This window comes from Spinacia oleracea, chromosome 2, assembly GCF_020520425.1.
Source record: "Spinacia oleracea cultivar Varoflay chromosome 2, BTI_SOV_V1, whole genome shotgun sequence".
Taxonomy (NCBI): domain Eukaryota; kingdom Viridiplantae; phylum Streptophyta; class Magnoliopsida; order Caryophyllales; family Amaranthaceae; genus Spinacia; species Spinacia oleracea.
The window spans coordinates 86,814,915-86,839,372 of NC_079488.1; the positions used below are offsets into that span (position 1 = coordinate 86,814,915).

The window sequence follows — 24,458 nt, forward strand, 5'->3', positions numbered from 1 at the left end:
TATGGAATCTGAGTTTATTGCTCTTGAATTGGCAGGTCATGAGGCAGAATGGTTGAGAAATGTGCTTGCAGATATTCCGCTGTGCGGGAAGCCAGCTCCTTCAGTTGCACTTCATTGTGATTCGCAAGCGGCTATTGCTGTGGCAAACAACCATGCCTACAATGGGAAGAAAAGGCACATTCGTTTGAGGCACAAGGCCGTCAAAGAATTGTTGTCAAGTGGGGTGATATCACTAGACTATGTAAAGTCTGAAATGAACATTGCGGATCCGTTAACGAAAGACCTATGTAGAAAACTAGTTTTGAAAACATCGGAAGGGATGGGCTTGAAGCCCATTGAATGAATTGTAAAATAATGAACTCCTACTCACAGAGTTCAAAGGACGACATTATGTTATAATTCGGAAGCACAAAATTTTATTTTTTGTCCATCCCCTAGATGTTATAATGTGCTTGCTACAATCGGAAAGAGGTTGAGCATACGGCTCTTAATGAACCCATACCATAAGTTTGGTGGTGTGAAGGTAGCTCACACTTGATGGGATTCACCTACGTAGGTGTGGAAGTGTGGCCGCTTCCTATGAGAATTGCGATGTGGGCTATTCTCTAGAGCACCTATGAGCATATCCAGGTCGGACGTATGGCCAGTATAAGGCGTCACTTTATTCGCGGGGTCAGAATGTCATACATATTCAGTTGCGTGCTTTAAGTGACGGGTTTCTAACTCCCTATCAAGTTCAATACGAAAGTCACTTGGTAGGAAAGAGATCATAGCTTAAATGTCAGTAAGTGTTAATTCAAGTCGAAAGACATTGACACCTATTCAATTGTTTTGTTTTGCCCAAAACCAATATCTTTCTCCTTTTTCCTTTCTTTTCCGCATATTCGAACCTGTGGGGGATTGTTGGAAATTCTCATTGGGAAACACAAAGGGAAAAAAGTGAGTGAAAATAAAAGAGTCCCACATGGAAAAAACTCTTCATATTCTCCTTGTTTATTAATTGGGGAATGAGCGTAACTCTTGTTTAAGAAAGCGTGAGAGTGGTGTGTCCACGACGCAACAATTGTTCTTCGTTCAGTTCATCGAATCAGATAAGTTTTTTCTAATTTCTGGTTTAGTCGCTACATTAAGTCATTGAGGGGTTGAATTTAATTGAATACTTGATTTTGATTTGTAAGTTTTATATGTACGAAGTATGAATTTTAGGTCCGGCAAAAGTTTGTGTTGATTTGATTTTTTTTCATATGATTTCTGATTATGTCATTTTTTGTAGTAAAATATCCATTTAATTTGTTAGAAATATGAATTGTGTTTTTTGTTTTGATTAGGGTTAGCTTGTCAAAACTTTTACCTTTCAAATGAGTCGACTACACTGATTTTATTTTTACATTCTTATCACTTCGTACGGAGTAGTATCATTTAACTTGTAAACAATTCGTTCATTTTGTTTAACTTTTAATATGTTAGTGTGTTTAATGTGGACTATAAATTTTGGACCCCATTCTATAATTACGGCCTAGACCCGCCCCTAGTAGTTGTAAGTTAGTTTTAGAACTCCCAAAATATCCAACCATTTTCAGATTTTCGTTTACTATAAAATGTCTGCCTAACTGTTCTCTTTAAATAAAGAAAAATTAATACATTATTATACTCGGAAGGATAAAATCACACATATATACAAAAGAACGAAAAAAAGAAAAACACTCTACACACACCAAATACTTATCCGATCGCGAAAAAGGGTACATACAATACTATCCTACATAACCTCTATTACAAATAACACTACAAGAGTACATTTTATCATCATTACAAAATTCAGTACATTCAGAAGTTGTTCCATGTCACATAAATTTAAGCAACAAGCACATAAAGGGCATATATTATGCCTGGTATGTAACCCAATATTGTCAATAACAAACAAATCCAGAACTCAACCTGCAAATTATACACACGTAAAGAATGAGAAGACTTATATTTTTTATATTTTTTATGAAATAACGTACATACCAACAATATTAAGAAATGAAAATAGTATGATCGTGTTGCCAAAAAAAAAATAGTATGATCGTAATCTAGTCTTTCTATCTCTATAGTAGGGTCTTTTACTTTTCAGCGAACCTCCTTATGGAATGGAACATCTATGATACCCTAACGGCCTGTTTGGTACTTGATAATACAGTAATGGGAATGAAATAAGGTAATGGCAATGGTAATGAAGGAATGGACATGAGATATGGTAATTGAATTATATTGTTTGGTGTGTGTTAATAAAGAACGGTAATGGAAGAAAGAAAAATTCATATCTTTGCTATGGGTGTTCGGTAATGGGAATAGTAAGAATGGTAATGGAAGAAAAATAAAATCATTTATATCCTTCATCTACCATGGCTTCCAACGAGGTACAAAACTACAAACAAATGATTGAAGATATGAAGAAAATAATCAAAATCAAATTGATTCCTTACATTTTGCAGTGTATATATTGGATATCGATTATATAAAACTCAAAAAAGAAATCAATAATACAAAAATGCAGAGGACGGAGAAAGAAAGTCGAAAATGATAAAGGTCGCAACATGCGACCTTTAAGCCGTGTCACTATGATGACATGGCATGCTTACGTGTCATGATTTAAATTGGAAACTAAAATATTTAACTTATATAATATATTATACATGTTTCAAAAAAAGGTTGAAAAATCTTAATATTCTAATTTGTTTCCTTCTTTACATTGATTACCTTATTTATATATTTTTATAGTAAAAATATTGAATTGATAGTAAAAATATTCTGATGACGCATAGCCTACGTGGCGCCTATGTGTACCAATTAAACTGCGACACGTAAGATTGCGACAACTAAATGTTGTCGCAACTTCTTTTTTGAAAGGTATATAATAGATTATATAAGTTAAATATTTTAATTTCCAATTTAAATCATGACACATAAGTATGTCATGTCATCATTGTGACACGGCTTAAAGGTCGCATGTTGCGACCTTTATCATTTTCGGAATTGATGATCTTCATTGATGTTTGCACAAAGGAGAGAGGAATTGAGGAGAGAGAAAGAAGAAGGTGCAGTAACAAAGTGTGGATTTCCTTTTTACAAGTGCACGTGTGTTTCTTCCCCAAGTGGATTGATGCATTACCATTCCACTCAAATACAAGGTTCCAATTGGTAATGAAAATGGGGTAAATGAGAACTTTTGTTACCAGATTTTATTCCTTAGCATTACCATTGAAGGGTGCCAAACGCTCAAAATATGGTAATGAAAATTTCATTATCATTACCACCCTTCTATTACCGCCTACACATGGGGCATAAAGGTTTTCGAATTATATACTACCCATGCCATTACATATTTACAATAAAGAAAATTTCAATTATGACATTTTTAACAAGAGTACTACTATTACACCACAACAATAAGGCCTGTGTAATTTCACAAAATGCGCCCTCAATTCATTACTTTAATCAAATATCCAATTTTTATACTCCCTCCGTATTTTAAAAAGAGATACATTTTCCTTAAACAGTCGTATACATTTTCTTTAAACGATCGTATTTTAAAAAGAGATACATTTTCCTCGCTTGACATGTTTTGGTCTCTGCTTCCAATTATATGCATATTTCTCTTTTTTGTGGTCTCTACACTTACTCACATCATCTTTTTACTATAGAGTAAACTATACTGGAGGTCCCTAAACTTTGGCAAAAGGAGCAGTTAAGTCCCTCAAGTTTCAAAAGGAGCATTTTAGTCCCTCAAAATGGATGGAATCAGCTACTTTTGTTAACACCGTTTCATTTTCCGTTAAGTTCAATAAAATAATAATAAAACCGCTTTAAAGAAAAGGAAAATTAATTTACACGTGTATAAATAAATGAAAACAGCTGATTTTAATTATGACTTAGCTTTTTCCACTTACTTAGCTTTTTCATATGGCTTTTTCTCCATTTACACGTTTCACCCTTTATATTCCCTTTTCTAGGTTTTTCCACAACTCTTCCTAATCAAATCGAATTTAGTGAGTAACCCAAGCAAATTTACTCTAAATTTTCAGCAATTATCGCCATAAACTTCAGCTAATTGTTGTTCTTCCACAACTCTAAAGTTTCAAATTCTCTTCTCCCAGATGTCTGCTACTACCACTAGTTCTTCTTCTACCTTTTTCTCTCTCTTTCTCTCTCCTCTTTTATTATGGGATACTGTTGAAAGTGATCTTTGAAGGTGCACGATTATTGTGATCTCAAGCTCAAGTTGATAGATGATTGATGGTGATCATGATGAGGATCAACGATGATGCAGAGTAGCAGTGAAGAAACCAATCAACCATGGGATTTTTCCCTACTTGCAGCCACGAAATACCGAAGAAGAAGAGGAGTAAACTAAGATGGTTCGAGACTTTGAGTAAGAATTAAGAGGCGGAGGAAATTAAACCCCCTTTCAGGAAATCAGCCAAGAGGTGTCCAGAGCTTGGCTAAGCCCACTTAGAGGCTCCGATTGAAAATTCGGAGTCGGGCCCTGTTGTTAAGGAACATCCAGCAAGGTGCTTTGTTTTTGTGGTTGTGAGTATTGGTTCTCGATCGATTTTGCATTGTTGTTTGATCCACAAAGTTATGTTAGCTAGCTAGGCTGTTGATAAGAATATAATTGAAAGAGTATGGTTGAGCAGAGTACTAGTAGTCGTAGGCTCGTTAGATTTCATGTATGAGTTGCTGACTTGCTGATTAAACATGAGATTGAAGATGATGATGATGCATGGAGTTTATGGGTTTGAGCTCGGATGAATTTTACCGGAAATGTAAGTTACTTGGGTGTGCACACAAGGTGTTTGATAAATTGTCTCTGAGAAATGTTGTTGATTAACCTATGCTTGTTGGGTGTGTTAATTTGGGGGATTTGATTAGTAGGAAGCGTTGATCCATTATTTTATTTTATTAAGTGTTGAATAATTTGGGTACAAATGGCCTTGTTAAATACTTTGAACTGCTAGTTTTTTTGTAAAAAGCTAACTTAAAATGGTTTCCCTTTATTTAATTATTGTTAATATGTAAAAGTAACTGTTATTTTGTCCTTTTCTGCCTTTTATATTAATTTGCCTTTATTTTTAATTCATTTAACAGACGTTAGTAACAGAAGTCAAAAAGCAGCGGTTTCCATCCATTTTGAGGGACCTAAATGCTCCTTTTGAAACTTGAGGGACCTAACTGCTCCTTTTGGCAAAGTTTAGGGACCTCCAGACCTATTTACTCATACATAATTCACCATTATCTCACTTTCAACTTATTTTAATAAATTCAACTCACTCTCCTAAAACTATGTGCCGGTCAAAGTGTATCTCTTTTTAAAATACAGAGGGAATATAAGATAAATCTTCACTTATAAAAGTTGGTCGAAACGATAACAAAAAGCATATTGAATATCTTGCAATCAAGCTTGTATTTTTTTTTGTGAAAATGAAAGAACTTGTAAATTATACAAAAAAATAAGGAGAGAAACAACGATTTGATTATCAATTTTGTGACAACATTGAAGATTTAGCTGTTGAAAAAGACTTTTGATAAGAAATTAAAGATGAAATTAAGTTGGGAGATTGAAAGATTTCGGAAAATTGGATGAGAATTGGGGATGAATGAGTCAATTAGCGTTTCTCTTGTACATAGGTATCTCCGTCAAACAAAAAACAAAGAATCACAACACGACCTCAACTGTCATACAGTAATAAATCGAAAATTCAACAAAGTAATTTAATTTGCTAGGGAATTGGAACCCGGGACCTTTGACATATTATCACAACACCTTAAATGATACTCCGGTTTAGTTTTTATGTATATTTAAGAATCTAATTACACATTTAAAATTTAAATTTGGGTCCCTCGCTCACCTCGCGCGCGCTGCCCACAACCGCCCATGCTAACAAGTCTAATTAAGTAAATAAGATATTTCAGAAATAAGTAAGTGAAAATAAGGTGAATGAAATAAACCATCAAATGAGTATATTATACAAAAACAGATACCAGGAAAAACACGTGTCACTTCTTGGTGTAAAAAAATTCCGCCAAATTTTTTTTTCAACGAAATCTCTACTTTATTTATTTTCTATCCTTTTTATTTTATGTTTATGTATAGAAAAAAAATATTGTTTATATATTGTGGAATATATTATATTCCATGTATATTAATAACTTTTGGCAATATTTTAGTCAAATCATTATATTAATATGTAAAATATATTTTGGTCAAATCAGCATATTAGTATATCAAATATTTTTGTCAAATTAGCATATCAAGCATATAAAATATGAAATACGTAGATGACATATTTTGTATGAGATTATTAAATAAATATATTTAATATTTATTAATTACAATACATTTAGGAGAGAAATATTTCAGTTAAATAATTTTAAAACTATTTGTGCATGCATGCGACCTAATCTAGTTTGAGTACGTGTGCGTATGAGTATGTGCTCATATAAAAAATGCGTTATAAAAAGATTTTCTTTTAAATAAAATCTCCTATGTTAATTGGCTTGGATACTTGAGTTTCAAATCAAATAAAAATATACTCCCTCCGTTCCTAAATAAGTGTCACTTTTTCTTTTATGGCGTTCCCTTATAAGTGTCCACTTTACATTTTTGAACATACACTTTTTCCACTTTTTCCATATATTTTTCTCACTTTTCCATAAATCATGATAACTTTTTCTTACACATTTTAAACTTTTTCCACTTTTCAATCCCCACATCCACTTTTCTTTGTACTTTATCAATAAACAATTATCTATTTTATCCTTTTCCCAAAAAAATACTCACAATCATTGTTTTTCTTACACACTTTATAATTTTATTAATTACCGTGCCACTCCCTATAAGTGACACTTATTTAGGAACGGAGGGAGTACTTGTTTACCAGAGATTAGGAGAGAAAAAAGATGTGGATACAAAAATTTCTTCATAAAAAATCAACTAAGTCGGGCTATGTGAAACTATATATATATATATATATATATATATATATATATATATATATATATATATATATATATATATATATATGCACGCATCACGTGCATCAATAAAATGCAATGCGCAATATATTCATAAAATAATTGCAGACATTTTATTAAAATTAAGTGCTCCCTCCTTTTAAAATAATTGCGTTAATATAGCGTATATATATTTGCGGAGTATATATAATTTCGATCTCCTCCTTTTGAAGGTTATAAACATATGTATAGAAAACTCACACAATGTTCTTTACTACTCCACACTAATTATTTATAGAAGTCATATCTAATAATTTTATTATTTTTCTAAAGCTTTTTTATAAAATTTATTTGAAGGATAAAAGAGAACCTCCCAATCTTTATCTTTAATGCTACCTCAAGAGTTCCTTTTATATACTTCCTCGGGTTTATTTTTTTATTGTTGCACCCTTTGATGTTTCATTTTTGCCAATGCAAAACTTTAATCACTAATATCTCTTATAATGCATTAGCAAAAATAAAAAAAAATGATATTTAAAAATATGTATATAGGCGCATTTAACAAGGTTTTACATGACTACATAATTCCTTATGTATAAATCACAAAAAAAAAGAAGATAATGCATGAATAGTGTAAAATTGCAGAAGATGCAATAATAAATAAATAAAATAAAAACAGAGATAAAAATAAATTAATAAAAAGGCTACCAAAATGCTGATTATTTCGCTCGAAAATGTCTTTGAAGGCATGTTTATAAAAGATTTTGAAAAAACAAGTTAAAGCTTAAACAAAATCAAACCATTAAGATACTAGCTAGTAGTTCGCAAAAGGAACAAAAATGTACATGTTGACAAATCAATCAATCAATACATACTCCCTCCGTTTCTTTTTGTTTGTTACGTTTGGACTTTTGCACGTTTATTAACGTATAATAAAGATTCTATTTTTTATTTTAAAAAAAAAACCCATGTAAAACCCCCAATCCACTAATCATTACAACAACCAATAAGATTGTTTTATTTATCAAAATGAACCAACAACAACAACAACAAAGCCTTAGTCTCAAAATGATTTGGGGTCGGCTAGCATGAATCGTCGTAGGAGATCGTCATTGTCACCAATCAAACCAGAAAGGGGGCAGGAAGTAAAAAGAAAAATACAAGGAAAAGAAAGTGAAATTAATGAAAGTAGGATAAGAGAAAAAATGAATATATATATATATATTATAGAAGAAATATTGTAAGAAATAATAAAAAATAAGTAAAATTTAAAATAAATGAATAAGTAAAATAAGTACATTTCAAAATAGCATGTGAAAAAAAAAATTGAAAGAATTTTAAAAATAGAATACAAGTAAAATAAAAATAAAAATAAAGAGAATCAGAAACATTGAAGTTGTATAAGTCAAATGAAGTCATCAATGTATATTCTCTCCCTCCACTATGTCCTATCCAACGCCATATTTTCCTCAATTCCAAGAAAGCTCATATCGTGCTCAATCACCTTCCTCCAAGTTTTCTTAGGTCTTTCTCTACCCCTTGCAATTCTATCCCTTTGCCACCCTTCTATCCTCCTAACCGGGGCATCATTTATCAAAATGAACTAATAATGGAAAAGCACAAAGATTGCTAACTTAACATATTTGGGAAATTGCAAAGATTATTTAATGAGTTGAAAAAATTGACCAATTAAAATTAAAGTATGGCACAAAAAATAATAGTATAATAAGTTTATAAAAGGAAAAGTTCTCCCATGTGACAAACATTGTGAAACACCCTAAAAGGAATACGTAACAAACAAAAAGAAACAGAGGGAGTAGTATTTAAAAAATAAAACCACCATCATTTAAATGACAAGTGTGCAACACCATTTTGAGGGCACGTGTCAACCAACATCATTTCAATGACACGTAACTTAAGCAACACCATTTTGAGGACACGTGTTCCAACCTTACTAATTTATTATAAAAATAATAGTCATTCATTATTCCACTTTATTGCCATTAATTATTACATAGTATACTACTAATCCACGTCTCTTTAATTTACTAAAATTTTACCAAAAATTAGGATCGATACTCAACTTGATTATACCTAAACAACTGTCCCCTACTTCATCTTCCTCATTGTTTACCTTCCCATTAACTCCAAACTACATTATTATCAATGTCAATTTAATTCAATCCCCTCCCCAATTCTTCTCCCTTCTCCTGCAGCATTCTTTCAAAATTAGTTTAAAGGAAACTTACGTACGATTAGTTTTAGTCCTCTTATAAGAAAAGTTTTGTCAATATAGTTCAATAGTTAGAATCTGTTAAGCCTTTCCCTTAATTGGATAACATAAGTATAGTCGTAAATTGTAACAATTGCAAATTTGTTTGGTCTTTGTATAAGTAATATGTTATTGTGGTAATAGGTGATTTAAAGTTGATCTATTTTTTCAGGGGAGATAAACATACACAGAAAAATGTAATGATTAAGAAGACAACACCTGCTTAAGAACACCATACCTTCTAACCTCCATTACATGACCACCATATATCCAGCCCGTTCGTCAAACGGGCCCAAAACTAATTTGCTTAAATTCAAAAACCACTATAAGCAACTCTTGTTGTCATTCGTAGCACGTTCCCCTTGGATGATGCAACAAGTTTCTAATATATTATTTCTTCTGTTCTTATTTTGTTCTTATTTAGTAGACACATTTCTTAAGTCACGTTTAACAATACACATTTTCAATCATTAATTAATATCTGTAATTATATAAAAGAAAAGTTATAAAAAGCTGAGATGTTGAAAATATTTATCAAGACGAATCTAACAAGAATGACTATATTTTACCTTACGCATAAATAACAATCTGGTTAAAGGAAGGAGTATGAATAATGTTAAAGTCAAACTGTCTTTCCAAGTATATATAAAAATGTTTTCAATATCACCCATCCACAAATCATTTACCATTGTCCCTTTTTAAATGCCTCACGCAAAATTTTTCTATTACTTTAAATAGATAGTTTGTCGAGTAAAGCCATGAACCCTTCGTCTCTCACATTCCCTCTGTCCAAAAACTATGTCATACGAGTCCTACTATATACTCCGTACGATCGTACCTTATAATTTTTCTTTTGTCCTATTGTCTTTCTGTCTATCTTTCAACCATTTTTTTGGTCACATTTTCCCTATCTACCATAAACATACTACTTCCCGTCACTTTTTGATTACCCCATAGCCAAAATTAACTTAATAGATTCGGGTGCCAAATATGCCATGGGTTGAATAAGTTGGTTTCATGGAAAGAGAACAAGTGTAAAGCTTTCCTTTAAGGTATGGAACATGCAATCTTAGATGAAAACCCCAAAGTATGAGACAAACAAAAAAGGTAGACAGAGTACATATTTCATGCCCTATTAAAATCCGTATTTGACATGCCCAAACCCGACAAGAATATTATTTGTGGACGAAGAGATACTATCAATACTGATAGAACATACTACCCCCTTATCCAATTACTCTCATCTTTGAACATAAAACTTTATTCGTCTATAATGAGATTTCAATTTTCACTTTTTTTGGCTTTCAATGCACATTTTATATTCATTTATCTCTAATTATGTATTAGTGAAATTATAAAACTTTGATATTCTTAAATCGAAATTGATAAAGGTCGCAATATGCGACCTTTAAGTCGTGTCACAATAATGACATGGTATGTCATCTGTCATGATTTAAATTGAAAACTAAAATATTTAACTTACATAACATATTATACGTGTTTTAAAAAAAAGGAAAATCTTAATATTCTAATTTATTTCCTTCTTTACTTTATATCAAGTATAGTAAAAATATTACATTGATGGTAAAAGTGTTCCGATGACGCATGGACTATGTGACGCGTATCAATAAAACTCTAACACGTAAAATTGTGATAATCAAATCAAACAAAAACATAGTGAATATGTTTATTTTCTTAGATAATAGGAAAGAATTTATAAAATTCTCTTCAATTGTAGATATTGTCAAAATTCTCTTCAATTGTAGATATTGTCAAAATTGAAAGATCATTGTAGAACAAATAGCCTGTATCGTACAATTTTAGGGGATTTACCCACACCATTTACACCTTTTTCACTATATTTCTCATATTTTATCCATTTTACTTATGCTCGATCACCCATGTTTTTACTCTTTTCTTAATTTATCCTATGATCGATATTCGTGCAACTACTTGCTATTTAAATATCAAGAACATTATGAAAAGAGACAATATGTAATTGTGGACAAAATTACTTTCACTATGAGGCATCACTATTCACTAGCCCATAAGTCGTAGTACATTACAAGTTGAAGTAACATTATTTATCAACATGAGAATCAATTTAGAACAAATTAAAAGAATAATAAGGTGGAGTAAATATAAAATTTGCAAATAAGAAATAAGATTGAGAAACTAACCCCAACCCCATAACGAAGGAAGACACCAACAGGAGGCAGCAGGATTGCAAGTATCACTTCAACAAACGTCTCTGATCCCATTTTTTCCTTTGCTTTCTTCACCTTAAGCTAAGCTTATCTCTATATGTGATTGTCTTACTATTATATTTGTGCGCACTTCCAACTTTTTAGTACGTCTCTATAAAAAGCTTTAACACCTGTCATCTTTTTAGTCAATAAAACGCCGCGTCCTGGGTTTTATTCACATGCAGGAACACGTGTCAAACTCGTCATTATTAATTTAGCCACGTGGATTCTGTTTATTAATACTACTAATTATTTTGTCGTATTAACTGGAGAGTGGAGACAAGAGGGAAAAAACGCCGCTTCAACCGGATCGGAGACCACTTATTTCTCAGTCGCCAATTACCGGCTGCGGGTTATACCAGAGACCACTTATTTCTGGCGGGAGCAGTATAGTACTTAGCTGCCTCTGGTATTATGGGAACAAAGATTGTTATAAATGAACAAAAAAAGCGGACCATGGAGGCATTGGAACGCCGATTTGCGGCTGCAAAAGCCGAGGCGCAGCCACAAGTGAGGGAGAAGAGAAGGCGTGATGACATACTTTCGAAGTGTGCATCTGGTGGTTCTTCTGTAGGACCTTCGGTCCAGGCACCGTCTGCTTCTGTGCAGAAGGCTTCTCTCAGAAAAGGTATGTTTTGTTACATTCGTATTAATTGACTCAGAATGAATGACTGAGTGAAGCTGTGTAATAAGATTCTTGAAATGCAAATGACTTCAAGTGTCATATAAGCTGGAACAGAAACAGAACCCTTGTAGTAAAAGTGATCCATAATCTATATTCGTCTGTCTGTTGCTGGCTCCGTTTCTTTTTCAAAATGCCACCATATATGGTGTGAAAGTTTCCATTCACAGGAAGTGTGAGTGCCTACAAAAAAAAAAAAAAAACAAGTGGTGCCATTTCCTAGGAAGTTCAGAAGGGAATTACCTTCCCCTGAAAAAAGTGTCCCATATTTAATTCCAATGTGAACCAAACCATCCCTAAGGCTGAGTAGTATTTTGTAGAGGAATACTGAAAGTTCTGCTACAAGTTGCTTGCTTTATGTCGTTATTTGTTTGTTTTGATTTTTTGAACTTTGGTGCTGGAGAAAGTGCATATTTATATGACTGTTTTTCTGTACTAACAGATTGCAGTTAATTTTCCTGGTGACCATGCCTGGCTTGATAATGACTTTCTTCCTCATACTGGTTATGCTACTAGATTTATTTGATGGAACTCACTCGTGTATGTTCGGGTGCATGCAATGGAACTTCTCTGGATAAAATCTAATGAAGTTTCTAATTATACTCGCAGACTTGGGAGGAGAGGGTCTTACTTACTCATGTTTATGTGAGCCTGTACATGAAAATCTTCTGACGGCTGTAGAGGTGAGTGCTTGACATTTGAATTATCATCATAGAGCTTCCTGTTTTATGGTACTACATACGTGTATGTGGCTGGAATGTTTAAATTCTTTCTTTTTCATCCAGATATCTAATAAAGACAAGTCTACGGTTGATAAAATTTTACATGAGCACCATCAAAAAGGTGATTCAATTCAGCTCAGAAGTACATTCAGGGGTCTAGGAGCATAAAGTTGGACAATTGGATCCTACTTGATAATTTTGTCCAAGGGAATAACACATCTGTTGCTCGCTTGCATGCTTTGTGTGCAAACTCCAAACGCTCAAAGAGGCATATGTCCATGAAACAGCTTAAAAAGTATGGGTTATTAAATCTGCCCCAGGACCTACACAAGTGAGTTTTATCTTTTTTTTGGTGCATATTAAATTTTCAGCTTTTATTTCTACAACTGCAATTATCTCTTTTCCCTTAGAAATGTATGTCATTACAAATGCCGTGGAGATTTTTATTTTTTATAAGCATGTCAATATCCTCCTTTGCAGTAACATACAACATATTGCTACTTTCCAAACACCATCTTCTGTGACCATCGGCACCACGCCACCACCCCTCCATACCTTCGACTCAGTGGCCATTGGACTATATAAATTCTAAAATTCTAAAATGGTAATGATCGGTGCAGTGCTAATGCTATGGCCTGCGCAAACGGTCCAGCAGCGCTGAACAAGAAAGTTGGGAAGTTTTGTTTTTCTTCTGCTTTGAGATATACTTCGTACTAAATGTTGAAGATGTTCACTTTTTGGAGGACCAACCACTAACAATTAATATTACCTGCTTTAATGAGGTGAAGGTGGTGCTTGTGTGGACTGAGAAATGGAGACGATAGAGAAAACCCAGAACAGGAGGGAGTTATGGCTGACGCTGGCCACTGGGTGATTGGACAGAGAGATAGCTTGACTAATTTTCTTGAAAATCAGACCTCAGATCTCTGAGTGAGGTAGAAGATTAAAATCCCTCCTATTCTTTTAATGTGGATGGATTACGTGGGCGGCTGATCGACTTAGCTATGCCATGAGTATTTGTTCATTCCTAGTTCGCGATGAGCACATGTTTTTCATCGCTTCAATGTGTTGCATGTGCTACATTTCTTAGTTCAGCTGGCCTGCTTTCCTGAAGTCATTAGTTTTTGTTGTGTTGGCTAAAACATTTGTCCAAAACTCTGCAATGTGTTAGTATAAGTATAGTTCTTAGTGTTGTAGGTATCTTCCCTGATTGTTCCGCTGAAGCAAGTTTCTTTTTTCTTCCCATTTTTGTTATGGGCTGAGTTTTAAAAGTGGGTTGCTAATTGTAATGGTTATACTGTATGATTACATGGTTCTTTTAGGCTTGTTTTAATATTTTTCAGTTTCTTTTTCATCTGAAGTATTTCTAATTTTTGCATCAGGCTGCCTCTTGAATCTCTCCACTCCTCACTCTCTCCCTTCTACCTTTTCTTCATTTTTTTTATTAACTTTTTTTTGTTAGTTGTTAAGAACCATTTTTTGCCAGTAACAATATTTTGAGTTGTTCACTTTCCTTTGTTTCCAGATTTGAGCTTTTTGTGCCACTGCATGAGATGTGGCAGAAGTATGTAATTCAACTTTTGAAAAACAGTGGGTAAGAGCTCCTTCCCTTGTGGGTTTCTTTTCAATAATCTTTTAATTTCAATATGAGGAAAGTGCATTGGTCTTGCTCTTTAGAATATTGTTTGAATTGCATATTCATAGATTTCATTTCATGTTTTTAGGAAAAATCACGTGGCCCAGTCTCTTTTTGCTGCAGACCTCCATGGTGCTATTCTTCGAGGTTTCTGAATAAACGGTGCTCTAATATATTATATACTTCGTATCTTATCTATTTAGAAAAATGCAACGTTCATGGTTAAATTTTGAATTTTAATGTAAATAAGCAGTTGTTTGCCTGAATTATCGTAATAAATCCAAAATAGAAGACACCAGGCTTTCCATTATTTATGTTTTTTGGGTTTTGGGGGGAGGGGATTGAATTCTTAAAGTTCCCAATAGTGTAGCATACTAGGCTTGAGATCAAGAACTCAGTACCACAGTACAGTTCCAAGTGTAAAATTGAAAAACCAATATGGTCCCTGCTTTTTACCCAGTGTCTTATCTGTTCGGCTACTCGTTTGGATCAATACTTTGAATAACTTCTCTGCATGTATTGTAATTATTACAAGGTATCCTTTGAACGGTCTATGGTTTTTCTCATGGCATACAAATTGGATCAGTGCATCAAAAGGGTGTTTTACAAATAAGCTTTAATGCTCTTTTGTCTTTGAAGCATCTGGAGGGCCATTTAAACATTTGATTCCTCCTGCATTTCAGGCTCGGGATTCCCTCAGATAAGCATAGAGCTCAGTCACAATGCTGCAATTGAAAAATTTAATCAACATGATTACAAAAGATTATAGAATAGAACCTGAATTTCAGTTGCAACCCATAAACTAAGATGCTTGAGTTAATTTAGCTATGGGAACTCTACTACTCTAGTACACTCCCTCTTCTTTCTTCCACCTCTTTTAACTTCCATGGCACCCCCTCCCCCCCCCCCCCCCCCCCCGCTTTCTTTCTTTCTTTCTTTCTTCTCCCCTTAGATCGTGTCCCTCTTGTTGTGACTTGTGCCTCCTTCCTTTATTTGTTCTCATCTTTTAACCCATGATCAAACCTGTTGCGCCATAACCGTCCGTTTACTTTTGTTCCTCTTTTATTCAATCATCGTGAAAGATGCTGCAGCCTGCATATGCCATAGTGATTACTCTTCGTAATTTTATAGAAAAAGTTTCTAGTTCCAAGGATTTAGCCAGAACCTGGAAATTCTTGGGTCACATATCAAGATATTGGCAGAATCAAGCCAATATAACATTAGCACAATTTTTCCTTCTGCCCACAATCTTTAGCTATCCTATTTGTGAGTCTGTTGCAGATTTTTGGCACATTTTCAGTCCTCCATATATCATCATTTCCCTGCTTTTACGCACAACACTTTAAGCTTTTGGGTTGTTAAGGTCTTATAGTCTGTCAATTTTCTTTTCTTGGTTCCAGTCGTTGGATAATGGTTTTCCATTCTTTGTCGATATAGTTTGAAGCCTTTCAAGATTGCATTTAGTTCCGCAACTGTAGATTCAAGGCACCTCTTTTTTGCATTGCAGTCAGCTTCCTGTCTCATCACAAAACACCTCTTCAATCCACTAACAGAGTGAATATCTTTAAAGAAGCATCACAAATTAAAGGGAGGGGTAGATTGAGGTGGGGGAGGGGAGGCAAGAGAGGTTTCTTAGGCCGTATGAAGGTGATCAGAGAAAAATGGGGCATCCAATAGGACCACCAAACTTATTTGTCATACGAATAATCTATGACAAATGCATAAAATAGTCACTGAAATTGATGAACCAATTACATGAAGGGAGTTGATGGGTTTTTTTTTTTTTGATAAAACAAACCCAATCTATGAGCCAGGCTCTCTTTTTGGGTTTCGCGGGGGGGGGGGGGGGGGGGGGATTAATCTCCTGTACTCAATTCAATTAACAGTCAGAGCTCCCAGAAGATTTCCTGATAAATTTTAACGCATGGGAACTTACCATCACAAGAAGAGGAATGTAGGAATGAAATCCATAATAGAGAACTTGGGGATAGGGATAGCATCAATTAGATCTCTGCTTTCTTGCAGGAGTTGTAAATAGACGGGAGAGACCCACTGGTTGTTTGCTATTAGATCACAATTGTAAATTAAACTTCACCTTGAGTTAGTAGGCCATGTATAGAACACTTGAGGGATCTCATCACCAACCAGTTATTACTCCAGAAAAGAATGAGATGGCCATTCCCCACACCACGAAAACCTCCTAAACTGTTCCTATATCCCTCCAGATGTGAGACCCTTTTGCAAAATACTTTCACCCCAACCTTGAGATGTAATATTTCACCTTGGCATTTGCAGAACAAGGTTAATTTTCTCCACCATAGTTTGAGATAGTAGGCTTTTTTAAAGTCTTTACAACACCTAATTCCGAACCCCCCTCCTTATTTTGGCCAACCGATCTTGTCCCAAGCCACTTAGTGAGTTATCGAGGCATTATGACTTAAGACAAGATTGTTTGACCAAAAGGAATGGAGTTTTGGGTATTCTTGTAGGACAAGATTGCTTGACCAAATGGAATAGAGACAACATAAATGTTGGCCTCATCTCGCTTTCGACCATATATTTTCAACCTACCAGTTGCCATTTCCGTGATATCTGACAGCTGCCAACCAGCCACATTACCAGTGAAAGTGGTTTTGCGAGCGTGATGGTTGCGGCACATCCTGGATTCAATAACCTGTTAGAGAAAGAATTAAGCAGTTTGGGGTAAGGAAATTAAGAAACTTAATTAGGTTCTGCTTAACCAGTAGACTGATAGTGGATTACAAAGATTATGGCTGGTAAAAAGAGGGGTGTGGGTGGGGAAGGGCTTTGATGCATAGTATTATGCTCGGTAATCACTAGGTATTATTTACAGAAGTTACGTAAAACGAAGTTTGGACTATCTTTCTTTTGTCGAGAATTTTTTGAAATTCAGTGATGTTATACATAGCTAGCTGGCCAATTCTTTGCATGACTTTGTGCTTTCTTCGAGTTGCGCTTACCAGTGTCGAGTTGTCAACGCCTCTTTACATCATTTCTTATTTGATCTTTGATTATCTCCTGAATTGTTATGAAGTTCTCAATTACAATTCGGCATTTTTACTCTGGGCAACATGGGTTCCGGAGTTCCGGTACTCAAACATGCGAATTTCATAAATCATGGTCTACTAGGCTAACATTTAAATGCCTTCATTTGAATTAGTTTACAGACATGGAACCAAATTTAGATCAATACCTTATGTAACATCATTACGTAATAGAAATCCGGTACACGAGGACGTAATCTTGTGACCCAATGACCAATATTATGAGGTCTAATTATGGTATAAAATATCATGGGCTGTTACATGATGTATATCCTTTACATATCAGGGTTTGTAGGATCATACTCAATGATGTTATAATATGTTTATGTATTAATATCTATATTTTACAACTTCAGCTCAAAAAATGTCAAGTCTATGTAGTTGGATGATTGTATTTTTTGTATAATCACAATGCATTGGAAATAATCCAATGATTAGATTACATTATGTATGCAGAAAATCCAGTATAACAAAATTCTTTTGGTACTTGCAAATAATTAGTACTTAGGATTTGAAATTAATTTGTGTCTGTGACGAAAGCTCTGACATAAGGTTAGATCTTCCTTTTGGCCGCTGTAAATGCTATTGCAATTACAAATTTTTGTGTCTGTGACTAAAGGGTCTGTTTCATGCTTAAAAATAATGGATGAGATAAGCACTTGTCTATAAGAGGAAACTGGCGTTACCTAAGAATTCTACGGCAAGGAGCGTTTTTTATACCTGTTGTTTCTAGCTAAAAGTATCCTTTTTCTTGTATTTCTGGCAGTGGTAGAATGTGAAACCAACTCTTTTACTGGGGTGGTCGGCATCATGACCCGTGAAACAGCAGAGACATTTGGAATAACTACACGAGAAAATAACTTCCGAGGTAAATATGCAATAACTTCAATGCCTAAAATGCTTTCATATGGTTAACATGTACCAATAATTTTTTTGTGTCTTCCTTCATCCTTGATGCCCCTTTTTAAGATTTCCATTGTTGGTACATGTTAAAATATTTTCGTTAAGGAATTGTGTTGACTGTGTCTGTAGAACTTGTCATCTTGGTTGTCCACTATCACGAAGTAAACATTGTGGTAAATGAGATGCTTTATGATATGGGCGTGGCTTTTTCTAAAACTTTATCTAACCCTATTGCTCCTTTTCTTCAGTCATTTGCTTCTGCGCTGAAATGAATTTCAAAGTGATGGTAGGGTAGTGGTTCTAAGGACATGTTAGCTCCATGCTGCAACAAGCACATCTTAATGCTTGTAATGGGAATGGGAATAGAAATCCAATTGCCTTCTTTGGAGCAATATTTTGTTTGTAGGCGGTAATGGGAATGAACTAGAAATGTAACTTCTTCCTGAATTTTCATTACCACTCAATACCACCTCTACATTGGTAATGGTAATTTTTAAAACTGTCAGAGTTCGGCATTAGCATGCAATTTTTTCCACAATATTTCTTATACATTCATGACCTTTACCATTAATTCATATCGCCTACCAAATGGGCGTAAATGTATGAGTAAACGAGACCAGAGTTACAACTGAGCATCAGACTTGGTACATATCCAAGTATCTGACACTTATCTATTTTTCCTTTTTTTTTCATTGAAATGTCAAGTGTCCATGCTCATGTCGGGGTTTCAAGGATCCAACATTACTTGAGGTAATGAAAGAGTCTGAGAGCAACATAGCTAAATTCAGTTCTTGACACTTTCTTTTAGGCTCCGTTTGGTTTGGTGCGAAACGTTTTCAGTGCAAAATGATTTTCCACGGAAAACATTTTCCAACACAATTCCAAACTAGTTTTACTTTGTTTGGTTTCTTAAAAGAAAACGGGAGAAGATGGTGAAGATTGAGGGAAAAAGGGAGGAGGAAAGGAGGAAAAGTGGTTTCCCTCCCTTTCAAATGAAAAATGGTTTTCCACCTTTGAGGGAGTTATGGAAAATTATTTTTCATCCTTGCCAAACCAAACATTGTAAAATGATTGAGAGGAAAATCGTTTAAACCCTACCAAACGGAGCGTTAGTCACGATGGGTGGTTTTTTAAGCCAGCAAGTGAATGTCATTCTATTGTTGCAAGTGCAATAATATTAACCTTAATTATTAAACCTCTACCGACTTACTAAAGGAGGGTAGCTGTACTGTATAAAAATCATAGAATCTTTACATATTTCTCTCATTCCGAATCCTACAGCTGGTAAGTCTTCATAGGCCTTTGTGCTTGTCATGTCTTCTACGTGGCTGCAGTTCAAACTGATAGTCCAATAGCTTCTTTGCTTTATCAACTATTTTAGAATGTATATTTAGAGATAACAAGAAAATAAAGTCGCAAGGTACTAAGGAAGGTTGTTTATCAACACCTAGGATTAGAGTTGTTCATTCATAATCGATTATCCATCTATGATCTATCATCAACATACAACTTCTTTTAGGATTCGTTTATTTAACTTGCGAAACGCCTATACCAGCCATACTAAGAGTAACATGAACCAGTTGTATTCTCTTTCAAGATTACATTTCTGTGGAACTGAACTATGGTACCCTACTGAAGTCATCCATTACCTCATCATCTGCAAAAGCATCACTTTGACATTAAAATCTTGCAGAGAAGTTTTCTGTTCATAAAAATTAATGGAAGACTGGATATATATTTCATTTTTATTTTTACAAACACGTGTATATATATGCACTTGAGGATTTACCCTATCCCATTACCCCATTTGAGTTGATCAACCCAACCCGAAATCACATGTCTCAAACCAACATTGATCCAAACTGAACTGTACTGACCCTAAAATTAAGATGAATAGAATTGATTATATTTTATAATAAGCTCTGAAAAGAAACTGAGTGACTCATATCTTGGTTATGATATACACAATATTAACTAAGCCTAACAGAACCTGATTGAACAACTCGTTTTCCGCCTATTTGTACAAGCAGCCTGTAATGTTGCAAGAAAAAGTTTATGGGGTTCGGGGATTTAGTTGGTCCATTCACGCAGATGTTACGTGACTGTGTTATATGGAGTTTCCCAGGCTTGACCGTTGCAAAAGGTATGTTTATGTGTGTTCTTTTGGAAAGTTTTGATATGCTTTAACCTCAGATACTGGATTATCCAAAAGTTGTACTAGCTTAAGTTCCTAAATAATTGAGTAGTATGATGGCGGTGTCATATCTGCTTTGTGCCTATATGTCTTCTGTGTCTCGGATGGGCTTTGTGTCTATATGTCTTGTGCTCTTGGCACAGTGGCTGAAAAAAATATACATTTCTTGCTCAATATCTTGTTAGGTCTCTTCCTTTCCTTGATTCTTAATTTAATCCTTGTTCGGTGGGACTTTTTTTTGGGTCAATCGTCTACGAACGTCAAGCCTATGAAAGGTGTAAATCTTGTCATATTACTCCCTACGTTTTATTTTTCAATCTACACACACTACCTTTTGCCGCTATTCACATATTACAATTTTGACCAATCTTGGGAATTTATATTCAGGAAAAATGCAGCGATGTTGGATATTGTTAGATTCGTTTCAAATCTCTCAAATTTATAGTGTCCGAATATTAATTTTGAAAAAGTTATCCACAATGGATGACATTGATGGTCAAATTTCGGAAAATGGGAAAGTCAAAGGTGGGTAGACTTGTAAAAAAAAACCTGGAGGTAGTATGATTTTGTTTGTTCTTAAAGTGCTTGGTTACTGGTAAGATTATCCCATCATTTGCTGTCAACTATTTCCAGTTTGCACAAGCCTCCTATCTTCAGATGTGTTTATTCTGGACTCTGGAGTCTGGGGTTACTGCTTTTCCTGTGATTGTGTGTAGTCAATCAATAGCTGCAAGTTGTCCTGTCTACAAAGTAGATCTTTATCTAACCTATAATTTGCACAAACTTGTACAGTTGTCCCAAAGAAAACTTCTGTCTTTGTATTTCAAGCTGATCGCTGGAGAATCACATTGCATGGTGATAAATGTACATCCAGGAAATTCGATGTTTTTTTATTCCAACAGTTGTAACTTGTACGGAGTACGTGAGTACCTATTTTTGGTTCAATTACAGTTGTTTATCATACTTGTTTAATTTTGCTTTCAAATGCAATACTTGATAAGTGATATGGTTACTACTGCAGAACGCGTTGTAATGATTGCCGATGGAAAAAATATATATAAGCTGACTTCAAGCTCAAGCTACTGTTGCATATTACAGGGGCGGAATTTGGATGATTCGGGATTCTGCTGTTTATTTTTTTTTTGAGGGAAAACGGTAGCTTCTTATCATTCAATTATGGGTTTGTCCAACAAGACAAACGGCAAAGTTTCTGGTGGGCACTCTTCCATCCACGCCTTAACCTAGTACTTTTATACATTTTATAAATACTTCATCTGTGTCAAAAAAATTGCAACATTTTGACTAATACGTTTGTCAAGATATAACTTTGAGTCTTTGACCATTATCTTTAATTATTCTTTTCTAAAAAATTTTAAAATATATTATGAAAGTATCTAATGAAATTAGTTTAACGATATTTTACTTGGTAATATTTGCTTTTGATAAGCTAAGGGAAAAATGAGGCCAAAGTTGGTGTACGAATAGTAGCAAGCCTAAAAATGTTGTAATTTTTATGAAACGGAGAAAATATAATCAGCGCCTTTTGTGTCAGGCGGCCTGACGGCCACGCGCCTGTCAGTCCGCTGACTCCCCCACGCGCGTGTGTGCTTCACGCGCTACATAAAAGCGATTTTTCATATTTTTTTTCTCTCTCCTTCCTCCTTCCTTCTTCGACAACAGCGAAATTCCTTCTCAAACCCTAATCTAATTTCGCGAAATTCTTCAACTTGCTCCGCCGCAATCGCCGCCAACAACTTTCAGATCCGACATGGCCGACGTTGGCTATGAGCAATTTCAGCCACCACTACCGACGTTTCCGCCACAATCGCCACCGACAACTTTCAGATCAGACATGGCCGACGGCTTTCAACCACCACCACCGATATTTCCGCAATTTCAACCACCAACACAGATATTTCCGCCACAATTTCAACCACCGATTTTTCAACCTCGCCACCTTCAACATTCTCCTCGATTTCTACCACCACCGAATTTTCAACCTCGCCACCTTCAACATCCTCCTCGATTTCTACCACCGCCGATTTTTCAACCTCGCGACCTTCATCCTCCTCCTCGATTTCAACCTCCTGCGCGATTTGATAACCCTAATCAAAGCGACCTTCATCCTCCTCCTCGATTCCAACCTCCTGCGCGATTTGATAACCCTAATCAAAGCGACCTTCATCCTCCTCCTCAATTTCAACCTCCTGCGCGATTTGATAACCCTAATCAAAGAGCTTTTACAACAATGCAACAAGTAACTACTGAAACAAGTTCTGGAACAAAGGGAAATGCATCTGACAAGTTCTGCAACAACAGGAGAAACAACCTCAGCTTATTTTTCAGGTTTTAAAATTAATTTAATGAATATAGTTAACTAATTGATTATTTGTCGTAACTAATTGGATTGTGCAATTAACTAATTGGTTAAAAAACTAAACAAATTGGTTTAAAATAAAGTAATGAATGTCAAAGTATAACTAATTGCTTTGAAAGAATCACTAACTGGTAAAAATAGTTAACTAATTGGATAATAAACTAAATAATTTATCAGGAATTTTTAATTTAAATAAATCACTAATTTGTTTAAAAACTTAACTAATTAATATCAATACTAAACTAATTTTTTTTAATGCTACTTTTCAAATTTCATTTTTCACTAATTTCGGTAAATTCTTAACTAATTGGTTCCACTACGTAACTAAATAGAAGATTTATTTAACTAATTGATTATAAAACAAAAATAAATAAAAAATTAATCAAAAAACATTGTAGTTCAATTGGTTAACTAATTTCCTCAATTTTGTAACTAATTAGTTTCTTTTGTTAACTATTACTTTTGTTCATTTTACAGGTTCAAAAGATATTTGGAACAATTTAACAGAGGATGATATTAGAGGACCTTTAACTAGATATACTGGCATAGTAGATGAACTACATGAACTTTATGACAAACATTCAATACTTCTTGGATTTTCAATAAGAAAAAATACATTAAGGAGATATCAAAAAACGGGAGAGATAAAGGAAAGATACTTTTGTTGTTCAAAGGAAGGAAAGAGAAAGGAAAACACAAAGAGCACAAAGAAAGAAGAAGCAACTGTATCAAGTGAGAGCAAATAGAAAGGGCAGTCAAAGAACCCAAGGCAGCAAAACCTTACTAGAACAGGGTGCAATGCATCTATACGATTGAAGTTACAAAAGGATGGAAAGTTTATAGTCTTTCATCATGTTATAGAACACAATCATGACTTAACAAGAGAGTCACTGCAAAACTTTGAAAGGTACAAAACAAAATATAAGTAATTAGTTAACCATTCAATATATTTAGTTAGGCTTTGACATTAATTACTTAAGCGTTTAAATAATTTTGTTTTAATAATAAACTAGATAAAACAGTTACTTACCTTTTCCCATCAATTACTTAACTTTTTTCATAAATTAGTTAACCTTTTCCATGCATTAGTTAACTTTTTAAAACAATTAGTTAACGTTTTGCATCAATTAGTTTACTTTTTGCCTGAATTACTTACTTTCTAAAACAATTAATTAACTTTTTCATCAATTAGTTAACTTTTTCAATCAATTAGTTACGTTTTTGCATGAATTAGTTAACTTTTGTTTTAATAATATATTAGTTACTTACCTTTTACAACAAATAGTTAACTTTTTGCATATATTAGTTAACTTTTTACAACAATTAGTTAACTTTTTGCATCATTTTCAGATCACAAAGAAAAAT

The 24,458-nt window shown here is 34.2% G+C and overlaps 1 protein-coding gene and 1 pseudogene across 1 annotated transcript; one reads left to right on the forward strand and one right to left on the reverse strand.

Annotated features, from left to right (window-relative positions):
• Window positions 1–1,625: 1,625 nt before the first annotated feature.
• On the reverse strand, window positions 1,626–11,661 carry LOC110803919 (low temperature-induced protein lt101.2). The gene is made up of 2 exons (XM_022009462.2): window positions 11,449–11,661; window positions 1,626–1,938 (listed from the first exon to the last, which is right to left on the reverse strand). The coding sequence occupies exons 1-2, from the start codon at window positions 11,527–11,529 to the stop codon at window positions 1,855–1,857; spliced, it is 165 nt and encodes a 54-aa protein (XP_021865154.1). The 5' UTR covers window positions 11,530–11,661; the 3' UTR covers window positions 1,626–1,854.
• A 138-nt stretch (window positions 11,662–11,799) lies between these two features.
• Window positions 11,800–22,068, forward strand: LOC110803901 (ribonuclease MRP protein subunit POP4-like; annotated as a pseudogene).
• The last annotated feature ends 2,390 nt before the right edge of the window (window positions 22,069–24,458 follow it).